Source organism: Microcaecilia unicolor, chromosome 5, assembly GCF_901765095.1.
Source record: "Microcaecilia unicolor chromosome 5, aMicUni1.1, whole genome shotgun sequence".
Taxonomy (NCBI): Eukaryota; Metazoa; Chordata; class Amphibia; order Gymnophiona; family Siphonopidae; genus Microcaecilia; species Microcaecilia unicolor.
This window is the reverse complement of record NC_044035.1, coordinates 341,922,965-341,935,427: the sequence shown is the minus strand read 5'-3', so window position 1 is coordinate 341,935,427 and position 12,463 is coordinate 341,922,965. Positions and strand designations below refer to the sequence as shown.

The 12,463-nt window shown below is 46.7% G+C and overlaps 1 protein-coding gene across 2 annotated transcripts in view; it reads right to left on the bottom strand.

The window, feature by feature from the left end:
- The window catches only part of PLCG2 (phospholipase C gamma 2), a 250,616-nt gene that overhangs the window by 57,190 nt on the left and 180,963 nt on the right, over nucleotides 1–12,463 (bottom strand). For both annotated transcript variants that reach the window (XM_030204514.1, XM_030204515.1), the window contains exons 23-24: nucleotides 8,724–8,820; nucleotides 4,482–4,548 (exon numbers count right to left, since the gene is read on the bottom strand). In XM_030204514.1, coding sequence (XP_030060374.1) covers nucleotides 4,482–4,548; nucleotides 8,724–8,820 — 164 coding nt within the window. The remainder of the gene's footprint in view (nucleotides 1–4,481; nucleotides 4,549–8,723; nucleotides 8,821–12,463) is intronic.

Sequence of the window (12,463 nt, the reverse complement as noted above, 5' to 3'; positions counted from 1 at the left end):
AGACGGCAATGGAGACAAGTCCAGAGTTTGGCCAATACCTTCTGGAGCCGCTGGAGACGAGAGTACCTCCCGACCCTACAGACCCGCAGCAAATGGCAGATCAGCAAGGGCAACATCCGCGAAGGCGATGTTGTCTTACTCAAAGACAACCAGGCCCAACGCAACGAGTGGCCCTTGGCGGTGGTTACCAGAGCTATCCCTAGCGAAGATGGAAGCGTCAGAAAGGTCGAGGTCAGAACTGGGAAACAAGGAATAGCGAAGAATTTCTGCAGACCCATCGCTGAAGTCGTGCTCCTCGTACCACATGAAGAGGCGCGAGCACTGTGATCTGCCACCTCCTGTGAAGACCAGAGACTCGAAGGCTCTCTCTCTCTCTCTTGTGTTGTTGTTGTCTGTCTCTCATTTCAGACCCTGTGCCTACCCGGCTCGTTGAAAGTCCCGGACCCCGTTCCTGCCAAGCTCGTTCGAGTATTCTGAAACCTGTTCCAGCCAAGCCAAGCTCGTCAGTCCAGTCCTGCCTGGGAGGTTTGCCTCTTGCTGCTGTCCGACGACAATAGGCCAAGGACTCACGCTGTTCCAGAGTTTGTGACTGTCCATTCAAGCTTGGTGTCACGACAGCCGATGGACAACCTGACTGTTAATAATGGACCTTGCATGCGATTGATTTAATAAATTGTGATAATGATGATGATATCCACCGATATCAGGCGAGGAGTGTTCTGTTCCCTGACAGCCTTGCACTAGTTCATAACATGATCCTAAAATGTGAGTAATGTCTTTACTGTTATTCTCATTTCTAAGAACTTTCGCTGCTGCAGTCTCTCATTGTAAAGATATATGAGCAATGCACTGTGGGTAATGTAGTTCACAGGCAATGCAACTACACTTGTTTGGCTGTGTAAGAACTGCTATCACTGGTTGTGAGGCTGCTCAGACCTTCTCTCTCTCCCTCTCCCTCTGCCAAGCTTGGCTCTTTTGTCTTCCTGTTCAGTCTTACTATCAGAGGTCAGCCAGGTATGACCTTTCCCTCCTATCTCTAGGACTACCCCTTGCTATCCGATAGCAGGCTCTGTCCCCCATTGGTCTCTGTCTGCTCCTCCCTGTATGAAGCCCCACCACTTCCTTGTCCTTTCTGCCATGTGGGGCTTCTTCCTCCATTATAGCCAGGGCATGGAGCCCACCACCATCTCGCTCCAGACAGCTCTGTCCTGCTGAAAATCCCTGTAACGTCTAAGCCCTCGCACTCCCTGTAATGAACCTGGATTTTTTACCCTGTAAATATCTTCTTCCAAATCAGATATTGCACATTGCAGTCACCCAGCTTTGGACTATTTCTACCTGTTCAACTACTTTCCCCTCCCCCTGCAATACAACTACCTCTCTTCAGATCTCCACCTCCCACAGCCTCCAGATTCAGAAGTCTCTGTATCCTGAACATCTATCTGTGAGTAAATTATCTGTGATTTATTCAATAAAAGAGACTTTACAAAATAATAGAGACTTCAGGTGATTGCTGCGCCAGGGTTATGCTCCATGATATTGGGGCTTCTTATTATCAAGCCCCGAGAGTCATGACAGCGACCCTTTAAGTTTTGTTTTTTTATACCATTCATTTTCTAATTAGAGATCCTCTCTATGTTCATCCCACGCCTTTTTGAATTCCGCCACCATTTTTTTCTATGAAAGAGGCTTCTAGATTCTTCTCAGGTACTGCACAAAGTGACACTTGCTCTGTGGCAGGACTAAAGGGTCACGGATCTGATACACCACCTTTCTGTGGTGCAATCAAAGCGGTTTACATTTCTTACATACAGGTACTGTCTCTGTCCCTATAAACCCACCATGATTCCGCCTTTTCTCAATCACCATAATTAGTGTAATTCTATAGGTGCCTAGAGGGTGCCTGAAAGAAGCTGATTCTATAATGGAAAGTAGACCCCTAGTTTCCTTTATAGAATACTAGTGCAACCGGGTATTATATATTAGGGACAAGCACTTAAGCCATTCATAGAGCTGGTGTATGTGCATCTAAGTGCTGGAGGTACACACATAACTTATAGTATTCTGTAAGTTATGCACATAAATGTGTGTCCTGCCCAGATTCCACTCAGACGTACCCCTAACTATAAAATATGTGCTATCACAGTTACATGCATATTTACAGAATATCACATAGGCACATACCCAGCATATGCATACATATGTGCTAGTATCCTGAACATGTACACACATACTGATACATAAATGTTATATGTTATTATCGAACACATACACGTCCTGGTACACAAATGTTACATGCTAGTATCTTGAACATGTACACACGTCCTGGTACATAAATGTTATATGCTAGTATTCTGAACTTTTACACACATCCTTGTACGTGAATGTTATATGCTAGTATGCTGAACGCGAGCTGGTATATACAGTGGTGGAAATAAGTATTTGATCCCTTGCTGATTTTGTAAGTTTGCCCACTGACAAAGACATGAGCAGCCCATAATTGAAGGGTAGGTTATTGGTAACAGTGAGAGATAGCACATCACAAATTAAATCCGGAAAATCACATTGTGGAAAGTATATGAATTTATTTGCATTCTGCAGAGGGAAATAAGTATTTAATCCCTCTGGCAAACAAGACCTAATACTTGGTGGCAAAACCCTTGTTGGCAAGCACAGCGGTCAGACGTCTTCTGTAGTTGATGATGAGGTTTGCACACATGTCAGGAGGAATTTTGGTCCACTCCTCTTTGCAGATCATCTCTAAATCATTAAGAGTTCTGGGCTGTCGCTTGGCAACTCGCAGCTTCAGCTGCCTCCATAAGTTTTCAATGGGATTAAGGTCTGGTGACTGGCTAGGCCACTCCATGACCCTAATGTGCTTCTTCCTGAGCCACTCCTTTGTTGCCTTGGCTGTATGTTTTGGGTCATTGTCGTGCTGGAAGACCCAGCCACGACCCATTTTTAAGGCCCTGGCGGAGGGAAGGAGGTTGTCACTCAGAATTGTACGGTACATGGCCCCATCCATTCTCCCATTGATGCGGTGAAGTAGTCCTGTGCCCTTAGCAGAGAAACACCCCCAAAACATAACATTTCCACCTCCATGCTTGACAGTGGGGACGGTGTTCTTTGGGTCATAGGCAGCATTTCTCTTCCTCCAAACACGGCGAGTTGAGTTCATGCCAAAGAGCTCAATTTTTGTCTCATCTGACCACAGCACCTTCTCCCAATCACTCTCGGCATCATCCAGGTGTTCACTGGCAAACTTCAGACGGGCCGTCACATGTGCCTTCCGGAGCAGGGGGACCTTGCGGGCACTGCAGGATTGCAATCCGTTATGTCGTAATGTGTTACCAATGGTTTTCGTGGTGACAGTGGTCCCAGCTGCCTTGAGATCATTGACAAGTTCCCCCCTTGTAGTTGTAGGCTGATTTCTAACCTTCCTCATGATCAAGGATACCCCACGAGGTGAGATTTTGCGTGGAGCCCCAGATCTTTGTCGATTGACAGTCATTTTGTACTTCTTCCATTTCTTACTATGGCACCAACAGTTGTCTCCTTCTCGCCCAGCGTCTTACTGATGGTTTTGTAGCCCATTCCAGCCTTGTGCAGGTGTATGATCTTGTCCCTGACATCCTTAGACAGCTCCTTGCTCTTGGCCATTTTGTAGAGGTTAGAGTCTGACTGATTCACTGAGTCTGTGGACAGGTGTCTTTCATACAGGTGACCATTGCCGACAGCTGTCTGTCATGCAGGTAACGAGTTGATTTGGAGCATCTACCTGGTCTGTAGGGGCCAGATCTCTTACTGGTTGGTGGGGGATCAAATACTTATTTCCCTCTGCAGAATGCAAATAAATTCATATACTTTCCACAATGTGATTTTCCGGATTTAATTTGTGATGTGCTATCTCTCACTGATACCAATAACCTACCCTTCAATTATGGGCTGCTCATGTCTTTGTCAGTGGGCAAACTTACAAAATCAGCAAGGGATCAAATACTTATTTCCACCACTGTAAATGTTATATGCTAGTATTCTGAACATGTACACACATCATTGTACATAAATGTTATATGTTATTATCGAACACATACACGTCCTGGTACACAAATGTTACATGCTAGTATCTTGAACATGTACACACGTCCTGGTACATAAATGTTACATGCTAGTATCTTGAACATGTACACACGTGCTGATACAGAAATGTTAACACCTATTTTATAGAATTACCCCCAATGAAAGTAATTTTATCAAGGCTTTCCCATGACAAAGGTCCCAGAATAATGCACCATATTTTAAGTACAACCCTAAAAATGTCAGATTTACATCTAAAAAGGAGTTTAATTGATCCTCTGTGGAAAAGGGCCCCCTAACCTCATCACATCTTACCAACATGAGTAACAATCTGTCAACCTACCCATCCTTCTGATAAGCACTGAGAACAGAGGTGATACAGGGTACAGTACCGCTGTACTTACCAACATTGTATTCGCTGAGATCTAGTATTCCCCTGCACATGGACCCCAGAGGGCTGTCTTCAATAATCTGCACAAGAAAAACAAGTTTGGCTCTTATTGCAAAAAAAAAAAAGCAAACCATAAGCTTAACAACATACTCCCCACTGTACCTGGGAAGCAATTAATAAATCTGGAAATTTGAAACTTGGAAACAAGGTTGACAGCTTTAAAAGCTGGAAAATGACCCTAATTAGAGCAGCACACGTAAGTATAAACAGGGCGAGTCAATTAGTCCAGTCTCTCATGTACCATTTTACCATTTCGGATGAACCTTTTTCATGAGGCTAATGGTTAAAAATTTACAATCACTATGTTGATATTCAGACTTAGCCGGTTATCTTCTAACCAACCAAAGATATCCCCCATAAATAGCTGCAAAATTGGGGCTGAAAAGGAGCGGATCGCCGGTTATGTCGGCCAATATAACCGGCTATCTGCTAGCCACTGTCCAGCGATATTCAGTGGTAGATATCCGGCTATCCCCCACTGAATATTGCTGGATAGCCAGTCATGAGGCATTTAAGTGGCTCAGTTGCCGATCCTGACCAGTTAAATGCTTTTGCATATCAGAGGGGGGGGGGGGGGGGGGGGGGGTGTTGTTGAGTTACTATGAACAGCAAAATATAAATTGCCTTGACGGTGATCTAGGTTGCTATTTTAGCAGCAGAAACAGTACTGATAGATTTCATTCTCACAGATTAAAGAGTCAATCACATCCCACTCAAGGCTTTGCACCTGTGGCAAGTGAGTGGAGGAGTGGCCTAGTGGTTAGGGTGGTGGACTTTGGTCCTGGGGAACTGAGGAACTGAGTTCGATTCCCGGCACAGGCAGCTCCTTGTGACTCTGGGCAAGTCACTTAACCCTCCATTGCCTGCCGCATTGAGCCTGCCATGAGTGGGAAAGCACGGGGGACAAATGTAACAAAAATAAAATAAATACTATTGGAGATTCTACATGGAATGTTGCTACTGTTGGAGATTCTACATGGAATATTGCTACTATTGGAGATTCTACATGGAATGTTGCTAGTGGAATAGCAACATTCCATGTAGAATCTCAAATAGTAGCAACAGTGGAGGAGTGGCCTAGTGGTTAGGGTGGTGGAATTTGGTCCTGAAGAACTGAGTTCGATTCCCACTTCAGGCACAGGCAGCTCCTTGTGACTCTGGGCAAGTCACTTAACCCTCCATTGCCCCATGTAAGCCGCATTGAGCCTGCCATGAGTGGGAAAGCGTGGGGTACAAATGTAACAAAAATAAAATAGATACTATTGGAGATTCTACATGGAATGTTGCTTCTATTGGAGATTCTACATGGAATGTTGCTATTCCACTAGCAACATTCCATGTAGAAGGCTGCGCAGGCTTCTGTTTCTGTGAGTCTGACGTCCTGCACATACGTGCAGGACATCAGACTCACAGAAGCAGAAGCCTGCGCGGCCACATTGGTGATCTGCAAGGGCCGACTTCTACATGGAATGTTGCTAGTGGAATAGCAACATTCCAAGTAGAATCTCAAATAGTAGCAACAGTGGAGGAGTGGCCTAGTGGTTAGGGTGGTGGACATTGGTCCTGGGGAACTGAGTTCGATTCCCACTTCAGGCACAGGCAGCTCCTTGTGACTCTGGGCAAGTCACTTAACCCTCCATTGCCCCATGTAAGCCGCATTGAGCCTGCCATGAGTGGGAAAGCACGGGGTACAAATGTAACAAAAATAAAATAGATACTATTGGAGATTCTACATGGAATGTTGCTTCTATTGGAGATTCTACATGGAATGTTGCTATTCCACTAGTAACATTCCATGTAGAAGGCTGCACAGGCTTCTGTTTCTGCGAGTCTGACGTCCTGCACATACGTGCAGGACGTCAGACTCACAGAAGCAGAAGCCTGCGCGGCCACATTGGTGATCTGCAAGGGCCGACTTCTACATGGAATGTTGCTAGTGGAATAGCAACATTCCAAGTAGAATCTCAAATAGTAGCAACAGTGGAGGAGTGGCCTAGTGGTTAGGGTGGTGGACTTTGGTCCTGGGGAACTGAGGAACTGAGTTCGATTCCCACTTCAGGCACAGGCAGCTCCTTATGACTCTGGGCAAGTCACTTAACCCTCCATTGCCCCATGTAAGCTGCATTGAGCCTGCCATGAGTGGGAAAGCGTGGGGTACAAATGTAACAAAAAAAAAAAGTCACTGAGAGCTCTCCTAGAAGCACTGCCAAATTCCTAATAATGCACGGAAAAGGAACAGGGAATGTACTATAGCTCATGAAGGTCTAAGGTAAAAAGCCAGAAGGATGCCTGAGTGCAAATGGAGAAGAATGGCCAGCAAGAACAGATGGTGTTAATGCCTCCAGTGAGACCTCATTTTGGAGTACTGTGTACAGTTCTGGAGTTGACAAGTTCAGAAGGATGTATAATGGATGGAGTTGATCTAGGTGGAGGCTATTAAAACGGTCAACAGCCTTGATCATAAAGCGTATGGGGACAGACTTTTTAATTATGTATACGTTGGAGGAAAGGCTGGATAGCAAGATATGAAAGAGACATTTAAATACCTTCAAGGTATAAAGACACAGGTGGCAGACCTCTTTCAGTGAAAGACTCTGGAATAAAAGGATCACAGGATAAAGAAATACTTATTTACAGAAAGAGCGGTGGGTAAATCGATGGCTTCCCAGTGGAGGTGGTGCAGATGAAGATAGTATCTGAATTCAAGAGGGAGTGGGACAAGCACAGAAGATCTCTGAGGCAGAGGCAGGGATTGTAGAGCTGAGCTGTTGGTGGGGACAGGCAGACAGGCTAGGCCGTATGGTCTTTATCTGCTGTCATGTTTCTATGTTTCTCTGTAAAGCCTCAGATTTCTTTCCTAATGTTGAATTAAATGCTTCCTTTCCAGATCCTTCTCTGGTTATACACCGGCATAGAAAAGAGGAAATCCATAATCTAGATCATAGTTGAGTTGGTGTGAATGGTTTGGAGAAATTTCACTGCTTAATTGCATTGATTTAACAGTTGGCCAGCATCTTTCTACATAGCAATCATATTTCATAACAAAATATAAAAATTTTTAAAATACATCACAAACTAAAAACAACAAAATCAAAGTTGCCCCAAAAAAGCAGAAATAAAAAGAAAACACTTTGATTAGACAGGGTTGAGAGGCAGAGAACAATAAATGATTTATGATTATTCATTTTGAATTTTTTTGGCCTCACAGTTGCCTCTTCCTTATTTGGAGCTGTGGCATCAATGTCCTTTGCAAGTACAGTATTTTTCCCTATTTTTATATTCCCCAGTTCAGTCAAGCCTGTGACACGACAGCCTGTGGCCAGGAGCCATGAACCATGGCTTACTCAGGCACCCAGTCAATGAAGACCACAGAACTGGCAACAGAAGCTTGGCTTGGAAATCACACCCAGGTGCTAAACAGGGAAGCATTTCAACACCTTTCACTCCATCAGATCCCGTTCTGCCTTTTACCTAGCCCAGCCATCACAGCTGTTGCAGTCTTTGGCCACAGGCGGAGACCATGGAGCTTTCTGAAATCTGGCCACTAGGTGTTCCCAGTGAACTCGCTTCTTCTCCCAACCCCCTTTCCTCCACCCAAAGGCTGTAAATGACATCCCCATGGCATTCCCAACCCCTCACCAATTTATAAGCAGAAGCCAGGTTCAGGAATCAAAAGTAGGTTTTCAGCATGGAAGCGCACAGACAGGCCTCCAGTGAATCTGATGGGTGTCTTGTGCTCTTATCTATACAGCAGCAGCTAAGGATCAGCCACACATTCTCCGTAATGCTCACTTGTGTTCCTGAACCCTGTTCTTGAGGCCTCATCGGGAATTTGTTTTCCAGGCCTTTTTACGTCTTAGGCTTCTCTTGCTAAATACAGCCATATTATCAAGAACACAACAAAACAGTCCATTTATGAGAAGAGCCATTTATCCGTTGTTTCATTTGACAGGAAGAGAAATGTGATTTGTGGATACTGCTGATCAAGGTACACTGTAATTATTGGACAGCTGTACAATCAATGAACAAGAGAGAGATAAAAGCGGGATATTTGCAGTTTTAACTATTCTGTGCTGGTTTTTTGCTCACATCCAATGGTCACCTTTTCTATGCTGCACATAAAAGCAGCGACTCGACTCCCCTCCCCTCCCCAACGCCATTGGTCACAGTTTCCGTAGTTCTCTGGTTTACATACCTGGTTCCCAGATTCTTCAGTGCTATCAGTGCATATGTCTTCCACGTAATTAGATGGAAAATAGCACTGTATTTTATCTCCGTAGTCTCCTTTCCACCTGAATGAGAGACACACAACTATCAAAATCTTTGTAATAGTATTTTAAACATACAAGTTATTTTCTCTGCCTGTTGGAGACTTGCTGTTTATCGCTGTACTACTACTACTATTTAGCATTTCTATAGTGCTACAAAGCGTACGCAGCGCTGCACAAACATAGAAGAAAGACAGTGCCTGCTCAAAGAGCTTACAACCTAATAGACAAAAAATAAAGTAATCAAATCAATTAATGTGTAGCGGAAAGAGGAGAGGAGGGAAGGTGGAGGCGAGTGGATACAAGTGGTTACGAGTCAAAAGCAATGTTAAAGAGGTGGGCTTTCAGTCTAGATTTAAAGGTGGCCAAGGATGGGGCAAGACGTAGGGGCTCAGGAAGTTTATTCCAGGTGTAGGGCGCAGCAAGACAGAAGGAGCGAAGTCTGGAGCTGGCAGCAGCAGAGAAGGGAACAGATAAGAAGGCTGTGCACCTGTCTGCCTTTTAGCCAGTCAGGAGTTTCAAACCCCAGAACTTTCAATGCTCCACCAGAAAGGAATTAAATATCCGGACACAACAAATCTAATATAATAAAACGCACCGTGAACGTTCTAATGAGGACAACGTTCTGTGAAGCCATCTGACGTCACTGAAGCTGTAGGGTTCGTGGATTCGTGGTGTGAAGCCTCCCTTCAAGCCAGCCAGCCAGCCGTCTCTGCCCCGCCCTCGTGACAAAACAAACAAATCCGGAAGCGAAACGTCAGGGAAGGAGGCGGCGCTCCCGACATCTAGCCTTCCCTTCGCTGTGTTCCGCCTTCAAAATAAGGCGGAACACAGCGAAGGGAAAGCTACACGTCGGGAGCGCCGCCTCCTTCCCTGACGCTTCGCTGCCGGAAACGCCACGGAGGTAAATTGAAAAAGAAGAAAAAAAAACCCAAAACGATGCATGGATGCGAAGGGGGGGAGGAGAAGAGGGCGGGCCAGGCTGGGACATGGGATAGAGAGGAGCATGGATGCGAGGGGGGGGGGGGTCATGGAAGGGAGAGAGGGGACTTGCTGGAAAAGGATGAATGGAGGCGGCAGGGGACAGAGGAGCATGGATGGGCATGGATTGGGAGGGCAGGGCTCAGGGAGAGAGGGGAATTGCTGGAAAGGGATGAATGGAGGGGGCAGGGGACAGGGGACAGAGGAGCATGGATGGGCATGGATTGGAAGGGCAGGACTCAGGGAGAGGGGAATTGCTGGATAGGGATGAATGGAGGGGACAGATGGGCATGGATGGATATGGATTGCAGGGCAGGCCTCAGGCAGAGAGGGGAATTACTGGAAAGGGATGAATGGAGGGGGCAGGGGACAGAGGGGCATGGATTGGAAGGGCAGGACTCAGGGAGAGGGGAATTGCTGGATAGGGATGAATAGAGGAGACAGATGGGCATGGATGGATATGGATTGCAGGGCAGGCCTCAGGGAGAGAGGGCAATTGCTGGATAGGGATGAATGGAGGGGCCAGGTGACAAAGGAGCATGGATGGGCATGGATTGGAAGGGCAGGACTCAGGGAGAGGGGAAATGCTGGATAGGGATGAATGGAGGGAACAGATGGGCATGGATGGATATGGATTGCAGGGCAGGCCGCAGGCAGAGAGGGAAAATGCTGGTTAGGGATGAATGGAGGGGGCAGGTGACAGAGAAACATGGATGGCCATGGATTGGGAGGGCAGGGCTCAGGGAGAGAGGGGAATTGCTGGAAAGGGATGAATGGAGGGGGCAGGGGACAGAGGAGCATGGATGGGCATTGATTGGGAGGGCAGGGCTCAGGGAGAGAGGGGAATTGCTGGAAAAGGATGAATGGAGGGGCCAGGGGACAGATGGCCATGGATTGGGAGGGCAGGCTCACACTCTCTCTCTGATATACAATGTCTTTCTGACTCTCACTCTCACACACTCTGTCTCACACTGTATCACATTCACTCTCTATGTGCCACACAGTCACTCACACACTCGCTTGGTCTCATACACTCACTCAAACAGAGAATCTGTGTCTCACACACAGTCTCTCTCTCGCCCACACACACACACTCTCTCTCACACTGTGTCTCACATACACACTTGCACACACTCTCATTCTCACACACACACTCTCTCACAAACACACTCACACCCAGACTCACTCTCTCTCACACACACTCACACTTTCACTCTGACTCTCAAACAGTCACTCTCACATACACTCTCCCAAACATACACACTCCGAGGAAAACCTTGCTAGCGCCCGTTTCATTTGTGTCAGAAACGGGCCTTTTTTACTAGTTTTAAATAAGTGACATAACAGATGATGGAATGGATCAATTGGCTTATTCATGCCATCTGCCTTGTTATCCCAGTTGCCAGCCATGAGCATGACCACATCAAACATATAAATGGCAAGTGACCGACTCACCTGCAAACGCGCAGTAGAGACTTCCCTCTCTGTCCCGCCCTCGCGTCAAGACGTGATGACATCAGAGGGCGGAACAGAGAGGGAAACGGAGTCGGAGTCACTATCGGACACTGCTGCCTGGAAACGAACATTGCGCACACCAACCTCCACCCTCCCCTCATCCCCGCCGCCGCTCCCGCCCTCCTCTGTATCGGGCCCCCTGCACTGACCTGACAGCGCCTCTCACCTCCGTGTGGAAGATCACTCTGCTGCTGCCTGCAGCGCTTCCACACGGAGGTGAGAGGCGCTGTCAGGTCAGTGCAGGGGGCCCGGCACGGAGGGGGGAGGGAGCGGCGGCGAGGAGGGTAGCTGGAAATCTCGCCCGTTTTTATGGGCTTAACGGCTAGTATAAGATAGATGGTCTTATCCCAAATCGTTTTTTGTACTCCAGCCTCAGAGGTAGAGGAGCATCCAAGATCCCCCCATTTATTCACACCCAAAACCTCCCCCTTTCATTTCAAAGTTAAATTACACTTCCTGAAGCATTTTCAATCTTCCCAACCTTTTTTTTTTGTATAAACTGAAAAAAAAACCTATAAAATAACAAAAAAATCTGGAGGCTGTCCAGGTGTCTCAATGCGAAGGACCTGGCTTCAATTCCTGCGCCAGATCTTCTGCTCCGTGGTTTGGAAGTCCCATCACGAATCAATGGTGACACCTAGTGGCCAAATTTAGGACTCATCATGGCAAGGTTCTAGAAGGAGCCCTGGAGCTTCACTGGCTGCCGATCAGATACCGAATTCAATTCAAGCTTCTCCTTCTTACCTACAAATGCACTCAGTCTGCTGCCCCTCACTATCTTTCTACCCTCATCTCCCCTTACGTTCCCGCCCGTAACCTCCATTCACAGGATAAATCCCTCTTCTCATTACCCTTCTCCACCACCGCCAACTCCAGGCTTCGCTCATTCTGCCTCGCCTCACCCTATGCTTGGAACAACCTTCCTGAGCCCTTACGCCAAGCCCCCTCCCTGCCCGTCTTCAAGTCTTTGCTTAAAGCCCACCTCTTCAATGCTGCGTTCGGCACCTAACCCTTACCGTTCAGTGAATCCAGACTGCCCCAATTTGACTGCCCCTATCGGACCGACCGTTCACTTGTCTATTAGATTGTAAGCTCTTTGAGCAGGGACTGTCTCTCTTTCTTAAATTGTACAGTGCTGCGTAACCCTAGTAGCGCTCTAGAAATGTTAAGT